Below are 18,499 nucleotides of genomic sequence, written 5' to 3' on the forward strand. Positions count from 1 at the left end.
AAATCAGTTAAATTATAACAGCTGTTGAGCTAACATGTCAACAGACCAATTTCCAAGAAAGTGAGGAAACTCCATCCAGCGTTGAAGTCAATGATGTGGCTAAAACCTCTAGTTGTGATTATGTCAAACTACTGGAAATATATTAAGTGGTGTATTTGGGTGAATGTGTTTTCCACCACTGTAAATATGTGAATACAAAAATGTACAGATAAAAACCACAGTTTTAGAATATCTGTATGAGTGTCTGTGTGTGTGGTGAGATGACTGAGGTCAAATGAGGACAGCAGGCAGTGTGCATCTCATTTATTTTCACCCATTCCATCAAACAGCCACAGATACCTCAGAGCCAAAACAGCGTACCATTACCCCTTAAATTAGAATACATAAATAAAAGCTGTTTGCATATAAACAGTTGCTGATGTACACATTCCAAATTGCTGAAGTACACGCTGATTTACAAAGACACAAATCTTTTTCTTTTTTTTTTCCAAATCTATGTATGAATCGAGGCTCGTATTTTTCATTTCACTGTCACAGCGTCCTTCCCTGTGGACAGAAGTCAAGCCTTTGCATAACCAAGCAGGAGTAAACTCTGGTAGGGAGTGAGGACAGTCCATTTGTAGCTGTATACTATTTGCACTGTGAATGATGGAGGTTATCTGAACCAAACAAGATGATCAATATCAGCAAAACAACTAAAAGCTGTTTTTTTTTTAAACATTCATATCCATGTGCCGTTTCCCAAAAAAGCAGATAGAAGAAGAAAAGATCTGGCTCTCTGTCTCGTTCCACCTTAAAAGACTGCAAGTTTCCATGTTTAACATTTAGCCCTTGGCCCTTCTTGTCACAAAACAATCCTCTGACCAGAAAAGCAACACACATGGGCTGGTGGGAAATTACATCCTCATTTCTCAAACACACTTAGTCACATTTGCACACGCACACAAACACACACACAGTTCTAACCATCCCCCATTCAACCTAAGCTTCAGCCAACTCCAATTTAAACAAACTCTCTTGCCTTTGGGCTTGAGGAGTGGCCCACTTTCTCCACCTAGAGGAGAAAGGCAGGACTACATAGTGCTTCTGCTCCACTGGGCTTCACATTTAAAAACCTTTAACGATTGTATTTTGCAGCTTTAAAAAACAAAAATTATCTGTTGCCAAGTAAAAAGCAACAAAGCACAAACACGCTTGTTCCATCTGCTCTGAGCTCAAGCACCATTACAGTTCAAATAATACGGGTAATGCAACAGAATCGTGACGATAAACCCAATTCAAACTGTACAATGTTAAGAAGCATTGAAGGTGCCTGTAGCTTCATTTTTTTAGGATTCAGTAAACAAACACGATATAAATCCAGTAATCCTTGTGGTATTATGTAAAACTTTCCCTCAGGGTTGGCCAGTACTGTCCATCATGGAAAGAGGAGGGAGAGGAGGGGAGATGGACGTTTTTAAAGATGATGGCTTCCTCTGGCTTCTCTCGTGTAGCTGCACTGTTGCAGAGCTCGACAGGCGAAACACATTCTGGCTGATTTTACCAAACGTCTTTAGCTGAGTGTTGATGAAACCGGTAAAGAGCAAGGGAGTCCTCGCCGAGTGGGCTCTTACTCCTCGTCCGCGTTCTTCAACATGAGGATGGAGTTGTAGATTTTCAGGGCGGGTCCTAACTTGATTGACAGGATCTTGACGATGTCTGCCTGGGTGAGCAGCAGGAAGGCCTCGCCATCTATTTGCTAAAGAAAAGAAAAGTTTTGCTTCACATCGATGCACTTACAGACTCTTTTAACTTAAATCAAGATTATTTTAAGAAGAGCTCCTTTTTCCCGTCATCCATTCATTCCTGATAATGGATACCTCATCAGGCATTATTCTTTACTTCATGTACAATGGTAATTTTGAACGATGGATTTGCTGTTTTAACTTTAGGAGGTGATGCAAATCAAAAATGTCTTTAAAAAGAAAATCCCATTTTTCATGGATGTGTTATAATGAAAATATATGCAAATTTTATGAAAATGGAGGAAGCTGCATAAAACTATGCAAAGCAGCAGAGCAAACACTAATAAGACAGCTAAAAAGTCTGGGAAAAAAAAGATTTAATATGCAAAGACGTTTCAGGCACTTTCTCAGTGTGCTTCATTTCAGACACCCGACTACACGCCGCTCACATGGAATTGATTGAAAAACAACTAATTTGAAGACTTCATCCCAAATTATGACATTTTTAGACTAAATGATTAATCTAGCATTTGAAAAGCAATCATTACTAATCATTAATTAAAGTAATAATTAGTTGGATCCTAAGACTTGGTGAGTGTGTCAGCAGGTTGAAGTCGTGGTTGGTGTTGAAGAGCTTACCTCTGTTTTAAATGTAGTGGCATGTTCTTTACATCCTGGGAGTCCTTTGACAAAACTGGCCACCTGATGGACAAAGACAACATGTCAGGCTGTCCAACACAACATGTTTGAATCAGTCAATGTTTATCTACTAATCAAAGTGCCTTGTCTGCCCTTCTTGAACAAGGCACAAAGAGAGTACCGATTCCCTGAATAACAAGAAGCCTTCATGATGCATGGAGTGAATGAAGGGCACGTCTGCTTTTCATGTGTTGGCTCAGTGTGTGTCTGTAAGCATGTCTGACCTCCTCAGCGCTCCAAGTGGCCACTCTTTTGGCAGTCAGCCCCAGGACCTCAGGCAGCAGCTGGCAGTGTTTGTCCCAGCAGAGGGCCACCCGGTGTGGGGGAGAGGCAGAGATGCCAGGGGAAAACACAGACTCGTGGAGGGCCTGCTGGAGAGAGATGGCGTCTGGAGAGGCTGTGGAGAGGAGTCAGCAGTCAGTGCATGTGATATGACTTACACGCCTTATTTTGTCTCATTTCATATTCAAACGCACCTTTACTATCGCCAATCTCCTCTTTGACATAGTGCATTTTCAGGTATTTGGGAACTGGAGCAGTCCTGTAGAGAAGAGAAACATACAAAAGTTCAAAGTTACTCTGTAATACAGGATCATCTGCAGTGAACTTCAGCAGCACAGCTCTGAGTGATGGTTTCAGGGCTGTACCGTTTAGGCCTTGTTCCATTGTGGCTCTGCTCACTGGCTCCACCCGGTGGCTCCGACTGACTGTTGGGTCCTGAACGCTCAGCTTCCACTGTTCCCGGTTTCCTAGCAACAGAGATATCCCGCTCTCAGATACAGACCACTGGATAGAGTTGAATGCAAAACACTGATAGGAGTTCTCTTGGGAGTGTTAATGGCTTTCAGAGTGTCTCTGTGCTGTTTTTGTGGACTGACAGTCTTGTGCGTGTTCAGCAGCAAACCTGTTCTGGGAGTCTTCAGCTCCTTCTGGCTGGTCTGCCGTCGAGGAGTTCTGTGTCGTAGTGTTTGTGTGAGGATCGGGGCGTCGCCCACGAGGATGAGGTCCACTGAGGGCGAGGGGTCGTTCTCCGCTGAGGCGATCTGGCAGCAAGCCTTCCTTGTTCAGATTCATCTCTGAGTAGGGACAGCTCACCTGACTGCACACACAAAGACAGACTAACTTTACCCCCGCTGCAGGAATGAGACAAAAATCCACTCTTCAACGAGTTACAAAAAATAGGAAGGAAAAACAACTAAAGATCACCTTACAACTCTAAATTCACACACACAACACATTTATAGTGCCGGCAGCACACACAAGTATAAATGACATTTAAGAACACGGAGAGCCTGTCTTCCCCTAAAACAATTCCCCTATACTGAAAGAAAATGAGATGATATTGAACTTTTAAAATGCTGTTTGAGCAACAATGATGGAGAAGAAATTAGATGTGAGGGTTTCATACATAGCTCACTGAACAGCATTTAGGTTAGAACGTACTGATGAAAAGTATATTAAAAAGTGCAACAGCAAAGGGTAACAGGAAATTAACGAGACAAAAAAAAGGTTCCGCATGTGGAGCGATACGCAAAAATAATCTAAAATATATTCACTATCAAGTAAGTGAGAGATTTAGAAAATAATCCTAATTGTGCCATGAGACACCCAGACTGAGAAACAACAGGAAAACAAGAGTACGTGCTACTAACGTGTAGTGGGTCCCATAGCGAGGCCCTCTGATGTGGCCAACCCCGTTGCATCCTGGGGTAGGACATCCTTGTCCTGGGGCAGCCAATAAATCACTGGAGCCTGAAATATATACACATGTAGACACACACACGCACACACATAAGGGAGTCTTAATAAAATTAGGCAAACAACTGCAAGACCATTTCCATTTTGACTCATTACAGACCCCCCCCAATCCTTCTCCTCAGGAACCTTGACTGATCTCACTGAATATGAGACAGGACAGACAGGAGGCCTGTCTCACCGTTAGGGTATTGTAGTGGGTGTCCAGTTTTCTGACACCACCCTACAGGGTGCAGATCAGGGCAGTCTGTCTCCACCCAGTAGTCATATTCTGAACTCCAGCCATCAAAGTGAATCTAGATGAGAAGAGGGCAACAATACAAATTAGAGCCAAGCTGAGAACAGAGCGAGTCAAACACATCTTGGCGAGGAGACATCTCGTACCTTCAGTCGGTGGTCCTCTGTGTCTGCTATAGTTGCAACACGGATGAGCATGGGGTTCCTTTTATCGACAGCTTCCACTTTCATCCCAATCTGGAAGCCATGCGGAGGTCGCTGCAAACCCAGACCAAATAAAAATCACATGACTGTATCTCAGCTAGCACTGTGCATATTCTAAAGCTTTATGCACTCGTCTTTGTGTGCGTGGGAATCGTACCGGTTTGAAAGCCCGAGCGGGAGCAGCCTGCGTGCCCGTCTCTTCCAGGTATTTCTCCCAGGAGAAACTCTTGGGTTGCTTATATTCTGAGGAGAGGGAGTAAAGAAGAAGAAGAAGAAAGAATTTTAAAATAATTTTAAGTCATTCTTTCTTACAGGCATAACAATATTTGATAATATCTTTGAGAAGCTCCAGAAATTTGTACAATACTTTATATAGAAAAACACATTGATAGCACAAGTAAACAGTAATTTTCAGTTAATAATAATTAGTTTAATTGTTATTTCTATTTACATCTATCTGTGATTATGTTAGATTTAGCATTATTTGGTCCCTACAGTATATTGAAGTAGTTTATACTGACCCACGTGTGTCTTGGTCTGTGTCTTACCAGCTGGAGTGGTCAGAGTTAGCTCAGCCTCTTCACAGTACCCCACAGGATGGATGTATGGACTGCTAGCATCACACCTTGACAAAAACAATCACTAGGTAAACAGGTATACAGTAACACCAATTTAAGGTTTACCAACAAATATTAGATATTTTTTGTTTCTGCCCAATTTTTATGTTAATTTCTAATATATTTCCATACTCTCTGTACATGAAGTACACTGATCTTGTATTTAACTTCCATAGATCTCACTTGGATCTAAAACTAAAGCAGCCCTCCAAGTAGACCATTTCTGAATCATACCCATTCTTCAACCTTACACCAGGCTCTCACCAATAATCATATGTGTCATCCCAGTTGTCAAAATGAATGAGCAGTCGGTTGTCAACAACAGCAGCAATGGTTGCTACACAGATCAACGACGGGTTCTTCCTGTCGACAGCCTCCAGCTTCATCCCTGCTCTAAATCCAGATGGAGTCACAGACTAAAAGAAGAAAATTTTTTTTTTTACAGATCTACCACATCCAGCCCGTGAATTCAATAACAATCCCTGATGGCTTCAGAGCCCGCAGATTACATAGTTTAAACACTCACTGTGTTGAGGCTCTTGAAAAGGTGTTTGGGGGCCAACTGACCCCGGCAGTTCTTCACATACATGCTCCAATTAAACTCTCCATCCTTACAACCTACAAGGCAAACTTAGTCAGGCAGGTTGCTTGGAAAATCATGGACAGATGAGTCACTTTATGTGAGTGTGTGTGTGTGAGTACCTTTAGGCAACAATAACTTGTGTCCATTCTTCTCACACCAGCCAGCTGGTTTCATATCCCACGAGTCAGCGTTCGCCCAGAAGTCGTAACATTCTGGGTAACCATCGAAGTGGAGCCTCACCCTATAACCTTGGATCTGAGAGGAAAAGGGAGAGTGCACACATGAGCATCACTCTTAATCATTCACAGGGATGAAGACATACGTACACGGTCTTTTCCAGAGCCAAAGCCAGAGACGACGATTAGCACCCGTACCTCTGCAACAGTGAGTACACAGAAGAGAGACGGGTGAGACGGGTCCAGCCCCTCCAACTTCATTCCCACCTTAAAACTGTTCCTGCTTTGAGGAAACGATTGGTGCTGCAAGACAAAAGTGGTGTCTGTGAGACCTAATGCACAATTCTATCTGGTTTTAGTAAAAACATACATTAATTGGCCAATGTGTATCGGGAAAAAAATACCTCTTTGAATAGTTTCACAGGAGCAGCGATGGCCCTCTCCTCTTCCAGGTAAGCAGGCCAGCTCCACGCCCGTTTCTTATTGGGTGGGGCGGTCACTGAGGGACAGGCAAAAAAAAAAAAAAAAACCTCAAGTATTATGTACTGCAGTTGGTGCATTAGGACCTCCATCACAAGATACACCTCTTCCTCAAGCGTGACAGTTATTTCATTCAGATCTGCTTAGTTTACATGACAGTGTGACTGTTATCTAAAATCGTGATATGAAAGTTCACATACCAAGACATTTAGGGAATAAAGCGCATTTTAATCTATTACTCTACATGTCATGGACATGTGAAAATATGCCCATAATATTGGCAGACCTGTTAAATGCTTATTAGAAAATAAGACTGATTTTCACCCACGCTATATATTTGAAAATAAAAGTTAATTTATATCAGAGGACAATCTGCAAGAGGTTTCTCACCTGAGCGACATCACAACATTCAACTGCAGCATTTGTTAGACTAACAGAACTGAATTTAAGATAGAAAATGTTACTAGTTGTATTCAAGATCTGTTAAGGCCTTTAATTTAGGCAATCACACCAGTTATTTCAGGATTTTTATGGGATTTAGAAACACTGGCCGTGTTTCAATCTAACCATCTAATTCTGTGAAATTGAGGACTTTTTTTTTTTTTTTTAAATCCGCAGAGAAGTACATTCATGGAAACATGGCTACTGTGTCTGGTAATAGTCTCACATACCCAGTTTGGCAATTTTGGCACCTCTTCTGCCTTTGGTTGTCTTGGCCTTTTCCTACAACCGTTGAAATGACAGAATGTTAATAATCAGAACGATACAGATGAAGAGAGAAATGGTGAGAACAGAAAAACTCAAGAAGAAAATACTTTGTTACAAAACCTTTGTTTTTGCACCAAAGCAGCACTGAACACTTCAGTGGCCTTTAGCTCTGAAAGGCAACAATGCTGGAGATAAACACTAAGAGTGTGCTGTTTACCTCTGGTTCCTCCTGGTTTTCTTCCTCTTCATCACCAGAATCCATGTAGATCTTCCTCTTTTTGCGCACACGTTTGCCGAGCCTCTCACCCTCAACTGTTTGACTCTCCCTTGCTTCCGCTGGAGATGATCTGTGGAAAAGAAAGATGGGGCTCGTGCTGAAATACCAAAACAAAATAAGGACAACAAAAAGGTGTTTGAGAAGACCAGATGTTTGGTTTTACCTGCCACTGGAGGGCTGGGCACAAATGGAGCTGCAGAATTTGCCCTGAAACAGGGCATCCCGGGGAACACGGCCACCACAGGCACGGCACCTCAACAGCTCCCCATTTGCACCCGCATCTGCACTAGAGCCGACTTCCACACTGGGACCAACCTCCACACTGGGCCCCTCCATACTGGGGCCCTCTTCTAAAGACAGAAGCACAGGACCGGGGGCTGGAGGACAGAGCAGAAAGAAGGGCTGAAACTGAGAATGTTCAGGGTACAAAACAAGAGGAGAGCATGAAACACAACCACTGCAACTCCTTACTAAATCAACGTTGTAAGGGTTAAATTTGTACTCTCACACCTTTAGCTTGAGATGATCCTGGCTGACTCTGATTGGCTGGAGTTGCGGCTGTGCCAGTCTGTGGTTGGCCCTCTGGTGGAGGGGTGGGAGTGTGAGACTGTGCTGGGTCCAAGGTCTCACAGTTAGATTCTGCCTGCTGCCCTTTGACCTCTAGGTCTGTGACAATCTCAAGAGTCCCAAACTCTGTCATGCGGAACTGAAAGACAGAGGGAAAACAACAGATACACTCATCAGGGTTTGTCCCAGGAAACTGAGCTAAGGCGGTGTCCTGCTCCATCTCATCTCCTGATAAATGAACAAATAGACTCATTAAATACATGGCATACCCTGTGTGAAACAGCTCTCTTTCCTTTCCTTTGAAGGCCAATGTTTCTTTAATAAAAATGCCTGTTGTTTTTTTTTTTTTTGAAAGTGAACACAGGTGGTTTTAATTTCCCACCTCTGCTCTAAAGCATGAGGGGAAGCCCTGCTCCTACAAATCTGTGTGTGATCAGAGACTTGCACACAAACATTTACACAACCAGGGATGATCCTGCACAGGAACACAAATCTCTCTCGTACCCTGATATCACTGCCTGGCAGCGTTGCAATACCATCCTTCCAGTCCAGAGCACCCATCATGTCAAACTCAGCTCCCTGGGAGGGGCCATCACTAGGCGGAGTGTCAGTCATTCCCACGCCTCCGATATCCCCAACCTGCAGAGATGCAACAACAGTCACTGAAAGACAGATCATTTTCTGACACAAAAATGTTACATGTGTTCAAAACACAAGACGCTGTATAAAAAGGATGAGTCCACGTGTCTGACTTTAATAATGGCATTGCTCTCCAGCTGCTGTGTTGACTGTGCATGGTTGTCACAGTGAAGCAGTCCCTCTGTAAGGCTTCACCTACGAGAGCTCCCAACGACAAATGCAGTTTCTACCTGCACTTGTAAACAGCATTGCCCAACATCACCGCTAGATGGCGACTGTGTGCTGGCTTGCAGCATACACCATGCACTTCGATTTCAGACAAAACAGTCAATAATAATATTGTTTTGCTGGTCAACTACCAGGGAAATACGTGCACAAGCGGCCAGATCAGAGTGAACCTTCATCAGGATCATTGACAAACACGAGGAAAGATGCGTCAACTTTAAGTTAACCACACAAGTTCATGTTTTCCTTGTTTTAACAGTATCTCTTAAAACCGACTGTTTGCCTGGTTATGAACAAGTGAGAGGGTAATTTGTTTATCAATTTTAAAGAGAACGCTGTTTTCTGCACTGACTGGCCAAACTTAAACGCGTTTTAATGCGACTAATATTACGATATAACGTTTTAGTGTTGACGCATGTTCAACACTGAATTATGCTGATATTTCTGTTTGCATGGTGGCCATAACCAGGTGAAAAGTAAACAACAGCCCGAGCTTATAGATCTTGATGAAGTTTGACTTTGCACTTAATACCTCAGTTTTATTCTGGCCATAAATAAAGTGTAAGAGCGCCCATGATTAGCATTCGTCTTATACAAAATGGCGGAGCATAGGAAGAGGCCACCAACACGTTTAAACTATGTAAATTACTCAAGTTACCAATTTAAACAAATCATGCAAAGCCGCTACGCATCGAACAAAATCAAATGCTTGTGGTGTAATTTCCTGACTTGGTGTTTTCCTTCACCCGGCTTATTTTCTTCACTTTCCCCTTGTCACGGAATGTCAGCCCAGGTTGCTAGCTAGCGCTGACATGAAGCTAACAGTCAGCTAGCTCCAGTCCGTTCAACTGAACTGAGGATTGCTAGACAGCTAGCCGTAGCATTGTGACTGGATGCAGCCAGCTAAGGACAATCTGTAATAAATAAGTTTCCCGGTTAATAACAATAGGAAAACGCATTATGCAAAGCGCCAACCTTTCGGACTATATAACGCATATTCGCAATAACACCGCGCTACTGTTACGGGCTTCAACATTGTTGCTTGATTAATTTCTTCAATAGAAACTTGAAAAAACGATTTATTCTCGCCGTTTTAAATCAGAGTGGAAATAGCGTAAACTAACGTCAAATGGCGAGACGAACGCCGGTTTTTCAAATTTTGCCACTGTTAATGCCAATAAATGAGTATTAACGCCCGTATTGTTTAAAAATGTGGAACTCACCTCGTTTCTGTTTTAACTCTTATTTAGAGCTGGATAGGAGAGTGCGCATGCGTGCAAGATGCGCTGCCTGACAACTTTGGGTCTCGGAAAAGTTCAGTTTACTATCGGTGGTCAATACCAAGCCTGTGTACACTTCTAACACGCCCCAAACTCAGCTCAGTGCCGATATAACGAATACTACCGATGGACCTGAGCTCGTATCCCTCTTTCGCTCACAGCAGCCTCAGAAGTGCTTCCCTCACGAAGTACGAGTGTGCCTCAATAGAGCGCAGGGACCGCAGTGTCTCCATGACGGCCGAGGAGCGGTTGGTTCCTCCTGCTCAAACTGCCCGTTTTCTCCCGATTTCAAACCGTCTTCGATCGACAAAACTACCTGTTTGTGTAGATACAATCCAAGCAGGGCTGATAATCAGTTTGTACAAGCCGGTGCTGACTGAAGGATTAGAAACTCAGGCCTGTAATAATCACCCGAAGTGACACATTTCAACCAAAATCGACTGAAATACGTTGGCTCGCGCAGGGTCCGGACTGATTTAGCTTTTAAAACACATGCACGGTTATGTGGGCCGGCGCGCGAGGGGTCCGTTCAATCCAGCAACGTTAAATAAAGTCGAACAACGTGATTACACATATTGAGTTGATCCTAATCAAACCGCAACAAAACACCGCGTCTAAATCACAACTGGCTTAAATTTCGTCTTAAATGAAACGTCCTGGAGTCCAGAGGATTGCTCCGTGTGCCATCTTCATCTCTGGCTCTTAGAGGCTATTGCTGAATGGTGTTAATAAAACAGCTAATCTACTTCATTTAATCGTGACATTACTATGGGTGCTTCTTCCTTGTATGTGCTCTTTAGGTTGCTTTTAAGTGTTTGACGTGCCGCTGATGGTCCAAATACTCATGTTCAGCCTAATGATCTCCAGCTATCCTGCAGTATTCAATCCCTCCCACACACGGCGGTCATGGTTCCCCGGTATTATAAGGCTACATATCTTATGGAGCGTTTTAGCCACAATTTTGATGAACAATCACTCTAAAATCGCTCTAGTATCCAAGAGTATGCACCCAGTGGCTAGCTTACAGGTACACAGTGAGATAAGGCTTTTTATTTCAGTCAACAAAGGCCGCCCTGATGGGAGGTGAAATGAGTTCAGTGCTCGGCTGTAGAAGCGGCGGCGAAGGCTTGTGTCCAGGCTTTGTCGCTAGATGGCGGAAGACGTCCAGTTTCTGGGGTGATTAACGGGGTCGTACAGGCTATCGTGCTGCAGCCTGGATTGTTTTGTAACGTAACATCAAGTACAAAACCATGAGATGGCATTCAAAGGCAAAGCGGTGGACTCGAAGGTAAGGGGACAGTCAGTGTGTCACGATTTCGCCTTTACACCTCCCTGCCTGATCAGTGTCTGTGATCTGTTAATCGGGATTGACTGTGGGGAAATCATGAGCGGGTAAAATGCATGAAGAGGACCTGACAGTTTGTGCTGTTCTGGCACAGATACACAATTTCTTCCTTATTATGGTCCAAATGTATGCAGCAGGTCAGGTTTTACAGCAGATAGAGCCGCTGTCGGTACCTAGGGCGCACATCCCTCCCTCCGCAGCCCGGTAGCCTATCATATGTAAGCCTGCAAACACTGCTCCAGGTTAGTGTTTGGTAATGTTGCGTTACGTGGAAAATATGCGGCGTTGCCCACTCGACACTTTGCATACCGTATTGTGAAATATTCTCTCCCCTCTGTCTCTCAACTCCACAGACCGTGCTCTTCAATCTGCTGCTGTGTCTGCTCATATTTTACTCTCTTTTCTACATGATTGGGAGTGTGTGCTTCGGTGCCTTCAGGTGAGTCTCCCACACGCATGCGCACGCGGACCAGCTCGTCACAGCATCTTTATCAGCCTCTCCCTGAAATACCACAAGTCTTCCATATTAAGGAGACTCCGAAATAACAAAGAGGAGCTATGTAGGGGGTCAGGAAATTACTAATGGAGTTCAAATGTGTAAATATCTGTAATTAAATCCCAATGCTAGCGCAAATGTATCAAAACAACTGCAGTTATCCAATAAATAAAGGAGAACAGTCTCAGCACTCATGACGTACTGGACTCTGCACCAACACACAGCACACAAGTTGAAACTAATGCACCCTAATAATAATGCTGGAAACTGGGCCCACTGGGCGCCCTGATCGTCGAGAGCTACTGCCTCACGGCATGTTGATAGATTTGTCATAAATTTTGGAACATGTACCATTAAAACACGGGATCAGCAGACATGGTGGTTTTTAAAGAGTCCTGTATCTTTACCACATAATGTCGTCCTTATGCAGCGGAGCACGCAGTCAAAATAGACTCAGTTCTTTTACTTAATGCTGTCCTTAATGGGCGAATATTTTTCAACACTGTATTCTAAAAAAGTGACAACGCCTAGCAAACCTGGTCAGGTAGTGTGTTTTTTACTGGTTCTTTAGGTGAAATATAAGGGCATGTATAGTCTATGGTTTATTGGAGGTTATGAGATACATGCACAGGAAGCACAAGGTACTGGATCTCAATCAGCCAAAGATCTTGGATCAAACATTTTTGATCAGGGCCCCATAGTGAGTTCATCTAGCCATGGGTCCACCATTGCAGCAGTAATTGCAGTGGTGAGATTTCGTTATCTCCGGTGTGTTCACATTACCTTATCCGCACCATGTAGTCTTTATCTGGAGACCCTCTTTATCTTTTGCAGAGACATATTTACACTTTGGTTTAACACGCTTTCTTGCAATTGCTGGCAGTAGTTTTGCCTCTTTTCTCACCCTTCATCCAGGCTGGATCACTTTGATGGATTGATTCCATTTGACTTCAAGACCGAACCTGCTGAATCCAACTCAAAATACTTGGGTGAGCAAACTAAATGTGCCAATATGATCAACAGTGAGCATGAGCTTATTTCACTTCCTGTCTTTTTTTTTCTTTTTTTTTTTTTTTTGCTATGTTGGTCCTTCTCAGTCAACCTCCTGTCCTTGGAGCTCACCTACTTCTGCAGTGGCCTTCTGTTTGCTGCAGTGGTGCGGAGGCGGGTCTGGGACTACGCCCTCACTGTCACACTTCTGCATGTACTAATCACCAGCCTAGGTGAGCAGAAATCTGACAATACATCTACAGACGTACCCACACAAATGACTGAATGTGTTGTGAAACTGCATGTTTTGTTTCCTCGTTGCAGTGATGTTGGAGTTTCCCATGGTGTGGCAGTGGTGGCTGGCTTTAGGTAAAACAAATGTCAGTTAAAGCATTTAACTTCGTCGGCTCAGTTCTTTTTAATGCTCTACATTTTTGTTGTTCCATAGGTAGCGGCTTGTTTCTGATGATCTGCAATGGTCAGCTGATAGCTTACTTCACCTGCCAGAGTGACCAGAGCTACGCCTCGTTCAGCATCTACTGACAGACAGAAAACAACTGTGTGTTATCCATTTCATAAGCAGTCTTGTGAGGTGAGGTAGAAAGGAGCAGACCAGATGCTCTCTTCCTGGAGACATCCATTAGATTCTCCACAGTGATGGGCTTTTCCTGTTTGTCACTAAAAAAAAAACACTCCTCACCATTTCCTCACCACCAAGTCAGAGCTGGATCCAATTTGTGTTTACGGGCTGCCGACAGACTGGCATCCAACTGTTTTTATGTAAATGCCAAAGGGAGATGTTCTCTGTGTTTTGCTCATGATGCACAATGCCTCTGTCACCATGCAGGATTTTAAGGCACCCTGTGAAGTATTTTCAGTACATTTGGAAGCTGTGAATGTAATAGCAGAATGGGCAAGTTGCAATACATGTTTGTTTCTATTTTCAAGATATAAATGCAAAGTGTTAAAAAATAAAACAGCTTAAGACTGAGTGTTTATTGTTTGACCCTTTTTCACATTGAGGTACATAGGACTTGTGAAATAATGACCAGCGTATTTCACATTACGAACTGATACTCAAAGTAACAGTAAAATGTAAAAACATACCATCATTTAGCAGTGTAACCAATGAAACATACAGAACATTGAAGTGTAAGTGTTAGAATATTTTGCTCAAGTGTTTAAAAATAGACTTTGATTTAATAATTTATGACATAAAAAATAAATATTTGAACAAACATGCTCCCAGAGGATTCAGCGCAGTTATGAAACCGGCTCTGCAGCCACGTACTCCATTGGGTTCATGAAGGAGAATCCTGGGAAGGCCTCGCTCGTCGCGCCCGTCTGGCACCTGTCATTCACGGAGGCGGGAACAGGTTGTATTGTGAACTCTGGATCGATGTAGCTGACATCACAGGCACCAGACTGGAGAGGAGAGAGGAATGAACACACACACTCAGGTACAGTGTGCATTGATTAAAAAAAACATAGTGCTCGCCACTCAGTTCTGTATCACACTTACCACTTTTGGGATGAACGGGGGTCTAACTTTCCTGGCCAGGAGGTCATCCCAGTCGATGGATGCAAAGAAAGGATGTTCCTGCAGCTCCACCTGGATACACACTGAGATTAGACCCTCTTTGCTTGGCTGTGTTTATGTGAATCATTGCCTGCTTTTTGTGTGCACTTACAAAATCAAGGCTCCCCCCTAAGCGTCTGGAGACGTCTCTTTGCAGCAATCCCTCCAAGAGTGAGCGCGCAGCCTGAGACGCTCCATTACGCAGCTGCAGGGGAGCGTTGAGTATGTTCTCAAACATCTCTGCTTTGCTGTGGCTATAAAAAGGAGGCTGAGAGAAAGAACAGAAAGATGGAGTAAGGTAAAGATGCAGAGGAATCTGTTAAAAAAAGAAAAGCATTATTTTGCCTGCACTTACAAGTCCATAAAGCATCTCAAAAAGCACAGTGCCAAGCCCCCACCAGTCCACCACTGGACTGTAAGGGTGGCCTTGTAGCACCTCTGGAGCGAGGTACTCAGGAGTCCCACAGAATGTATGCATTATCCCACCAGTGGCCACCCCTTCTTTGCAAAGCCCAAAGTCAGTCAGCATCACGTGACCTTCGCTGTCCAGCAGGATGTTCTCTGGCTTCAGGTCTCTGGAAGAGAAACAGATGGGACAAAAGTGTTGGTTTAGTCCTGAAGACGCTTGCATTAACTGATATCACTGCTGTATTTGTTTCAGTTTCCCCTGGTTTCACCTTGCTTTCCTTCACTGTTCATTTTTTAATGTGGTGTAGGAGGACATGGAGGTTTTTAGTGACAACATTTTCTATGCAGAGTTCTCTCATCAAAGCCAACCTTTCACTGGGATTTCTCTGCGTGAATCGATGTGGAACATGTTTAAATCATACATGAGAAAAGAGAGAGAGTCAGGGATGAGCTGAGAAAAAACTGTGTGTGTGTGTGTGCGTGTGTGTGTGTGTGTGTGTGTACATGTACCTGTACACGATGTCAAGAGAGTGGAGGTAGCCCAGCGCCATGGCCATCTCTGCAGCGTAGAAGGCAGCCCTGGGTTCAGGAAATGACCCCTCCCTCTGTAGGTGGTAGAAAAGCTGAGGACACAGAGATGCACGGTGTACACAGATTTCAATAAATTCAACACAACAGCAGCACCAGAGAGGGACTGGGTACAAGTGGCTGACACCAGTTTCATGATAGAGATGTGAGAATTTTACTCTACATCCCACCAGGGACAGAGAGGAATATTTCTTACACACATACCTCCCCTCCATTGACATAGTCCAGGACAAAGTAGAGCATGTTTGGTGTCTGGAAAGAGAAGTGGAGCCCCACCAGGAATGGATGTTGTAGTCCTTTCAGCAGTACACTCCTCTCCACCATCACATGCTTCTGCTACACTGACACAACAGACACAGTAAGCAGATAGATAGATAGATAGATAGATAGATAGATAGATAGATAGATAGATAGATAGATAGATAGATAGATAGATAGATAGATAGATAGATACTTTACCTCATTCCTCTTGACAATCATACGTTTCTGCAGCACTTTCACAGCATAGTAGCCTCCTCGTTTCCTATGTCTTGCCAGCAGCACCTGTGAATGTTTGAGCTGTGTCATTTACCGTCCTCACAAAACGCACAAACACAATTATATAAGAAAGAACAAAAAATGTCTCTACCTTTCCAAAGCTTCCTTTGCCGATAACTTTGAGGTAGTCAAAATCTGACGGTTTCATCCTGATTAACACAACAAAACATTTTTTACTGAATTTATTCATGCTGCACTGATTAGTTAAAGTCATGATGCGCAAATAAAAATAACCATTGGGTTGCAAGGTTGACCACACATTTAGGTAAAGGAACCCTGCAGCTGGTAGATATCTAGATATCTGTTTACTTAAGGCAGTGGTTTCCAAAGCAGGGGGTCAGGACCCCATAAGGGCCCCAAGAGAAACAATTTTGCTACTACTTTTTCTACTATAAAAGCGACAAAAGTAATTCAAGTAAAACTATTTGAGACTAAGACCATATAACCTGTGATGTGGGGTCACAAGCCCAGAAGACTGGTAACCATTTAGGGGACCCTCCCATTTATAAAGCCCAATCTTCTGATCACATCATTAAGTCAAACTGCATATTGTAGAGAAAGACTGTATTTTTCAATTGTGACAGCTTATTACTGACCAGTGAAGCATGAACCAGCAGACAACGTATAAACTCTTAATAACTGTATCTTTACTAGTGTTACTCAACAGACTGCTACAGAAGGATTGAGTTGCTCTGTAATATGAAGCAAACAGCAATCCAGACATGGGGTGGGGGGGGGGGGTCCTTAACTTACTGTGACGTTTTGGTGTTTGCTGAGCTCTGAGGAGAGAAACGACACACAGGGAGAGGATGGTCAGAAGGTCAGAATTTGTTTCATGACCTGTCAACACTCAGCACAAACTTTTAAAATCCTTCCCTCTGTACTCACCACTGTGCCTTTCTCCTCCTCCTCCTCCTCCTCCTCCTCCTCTCCTCTCAGCCTGCTCTGCTGCTGAAGGATTTTCTGAGGGTCCGGCCTTCAACCAGGAGATCAGAACAGTACATGTCAGGGGGGGCTATTCAGATTCAGCACAGAGTAAAAGGCTGTGAGTAATGACTTTTTACTAACTTACTGCTGGCTGACTTTTTGACTGGAAACAAATTTGTGCAAGAAGTCACTGAAGGCAACTTTCTTCCCCTTGAGCAGAGCTGTAAGACAGGCAGTGTGTTAGCGCCTTACATAAGAGCAACAGCTGTTTTTACTCAATAGATTAGCAAGTGGTCGCGCTGGCTTTGACACACTTTAATGAAGTTAAAAAACTATGGTAACGACCTTTTGAGTTATGTCTTCTGAATTAATTAAAGAATAATGATTTTACTAAATGTAACTATGGGGTCACTTCCTAGTTTATGGTCAGTTTTGCCTTATGTAGCAGGATTTTTGTAAGATAGCAATAATTTGCTTCTATCTTTCTTAGACGTGATAGTTAACAAGTCAAGCTAAAAAAACAAGATAAAGGAGAAAAACTTACCTGAGAAAAGTGACACAAGCCCCCTCATTTTGGCATATGTCATCGGCTGATCTTTAGTCACCGTCATCTGGATGAAGACTGACTCACTGGGAAGTTTGGGAGACAATTAAAAAGAGGAGAAGGAGAGTTTTTTGACGGTAAACACAGATTATCCAGCGGCACAGTCACCCCTCTTCTGTCGCTCTCTCAGTGCTGCTCAATTAACAGACCGTTGACGTACAGACCCGCAGTGGGCTCACCGGCAATGCTGCGTTTAAGTGCACTCGGCGATGTCAAAATGTCTGTGCACATGGCCGCCAAACAGGATGGCCAGCAGTGATGTAACGTAGAAAAAAAGAAAAAGAAAAAAGTACAGTACATTTGCTCAAGTATTGTACTTAAATGGTAATTTGAGGAACTTGTACTTTACTTTCCATGCTACTTTATACTTCTGCTTAGTTACATTTCGGAGGGTGCTTTGTACTCGACTACATTTTATGACAGCTCTAGTTTCTTACTTTTCAGAGCAGTCTGTCTTTCAGAGCCTTGAAAAAAAGTCTCTACAAACGTAAAATGCTGCTTACACAGAGGCATCAGTATTCCCAGTTAATAATGTAATAAATGATAAAGGTATCAGTCACAGGGACATTTGTCTGTAGTACTGTAGTTTTACTACTGGAGGGTTTTAGATGCTGGACTTTTACATATAATTGAGTACTTCTACATTGTTGTATTGATACTTTTACTTCAGTAAATGATTATGAATACTAATAATCATACTAATGATAGCCAGTATGCACCAGTACTGTTACTTTATGGATCAGCTATAAACCTTTAATAGGAGGCATTCATGGGTTGCCACATTGTAGAAAATCCTCCTCTAACTATGACACTTGCTATGTCCTTTTAGCTTTTTGCTCTTTCATTCATCAGGA

General features: G+C 43.2%; 3 protein-coding genes across 7 annotated transcripts; 1 reads left to right on the forward strand and 2 right to left on the reverse strand.

Moving 5' to 3' along the window:
* Positions 1-288: 288 nt before the first annotated feature.
* Positions 289-10,391, reverse strand: l3mbtl1b (L3MBTL histone methyl-lysine binding protein 1b). 4 transcript variants are annotated; one of them, XM_070965734.1, is made up of 22 exons: positions 10,296-10,391; positions 8,532-8,666; positions 7,971-8,166; positions 7,624-7,837; positions 7,401-7,530; positions 7,147-7,198; positions 6,400-6,494; positions 6,194-6,298; positions 5,939-6,074; positions 5,763-5,854; positions 5,501-5,652; positions 5,141-5,244; positions 4,777-4,862; positions 4,563-4,673; positions 4,360-4,474; positions 4,076-4,175; positions 3,328-3,522; positions 3,071-3,172; positions 2,900-2,964; positions 2,648-2,820; positions 2,364-2,426; positions 289-1,738 (listed from the first exon to the last, which is right to left on the reverse strand). In XM_070965734.1, the coding sequence occupies exons 2-22, from the start codon at positions 8,640-8,642 to the stop codon at positions 1,610-1,612; spliced, it is 2,526 nt and encodes an 841-aa protein (XP_070821835.1). In that variant the 5' UTR covers positions 8,643-8,666; positions 10,296-10,391; the 3' UTR covers positions 289-1,609. The 4 variants fall into 4 exon arrangements, with proteins under 4 accessions (XP_070821835.1, XP_070821836.1, XP_070821833.1 ...); XM_070965735.1 differs by lacking the exon at positions 10,296-10,391 and adding an exon at positions 10,115-10,228 and having other exon boundaries at positions 5,168-5,244; XM_070965732.1 differs by lacking the exon at positions 10,296-10,391 and adding an exon at positions 10,115-10,228.
* A 928-nt stretch (positions 10,392-11,319) lies between these two features.
* On the forward strand, positions 11,320-13,992 carry LOC139333382 (putative transmembrane protein 244). 2 transcript variants are annotated; one of them, XM_070965739.1, is made up of 6 exons: positions 11,320-11,459; positions 11,870-11,955; positions 12,928-13,001; positions 13,110-13,235; positions 13,327-13,371; positions 13,451-13,992. In XM_070965739.1, exons 1-6 carry the CDS (start codon positions 11,427-11,429, stop codon positions 13,543-13,545), a joined length of 459 nt encoding a protein of 152 aa, XP_070821840.1. In that variant the 5' UTR covers positions 11,320-11,426; the 3' UTR covers positions 13,546-13,992. The 2 variants fall into 2 exon arrangements, with proteins under 2 accessions (XP_070821840.1, XP_070821841.1); XM_070965740.1 differs by lacking the exon at positions 11,320-11,459 and adding an exon at positions 11,648-11,758.
* Positions 13,986-17,747, reverse strand: sgk2b (serum/glucocorticoid regulated kinase 2b). The gene is made up of 12 exons (XM_070965736.1): positions 17,586-17,747; positions 17,187-17,262; positions 17,003-17,090; positions 16,868-16,893; positions 16,206-16,263; positions 16,037-16,120; positions 15,782-15,913; positions 15,500-15,612; positions 14,937-15,156; positions 14,694-14,849; positions 14,525-14,614; positions 13,986-14,427 (listed from the first exon to the last, which is right to left on the reverse strand). The coding sequence occupies exons 1-12, from the start codon at positions 17,650-17,652 to the stop codon at positions 14,266-14,268; spliced, it is 1,272 nt and encodes a 423-aa protein (XP_070821837.1). The 5' UTR covers positions 17,653-17,747; the 3' UTR covers positions 13,986-14,265.
* Positions 17,748-18,499: the final 752 nt, after the last annotated feature.

Source organism: Chaetodon trifascialis, chromosome 7 (genome assembly GCF_039877785.1).
Source record: "Chaetodon trifascialis isolate fChaTrf1 chromosome 7, fChaTrf1.hap1, whole genome shotgun sequence".
Classification (NCBI taxonomy): Eukaryota; Metazoa; Chordata; class Actinopteri; order Chaetodontiformes; family Chaetodontidae; genus Chaetodon; species Chaetodon trifascialis.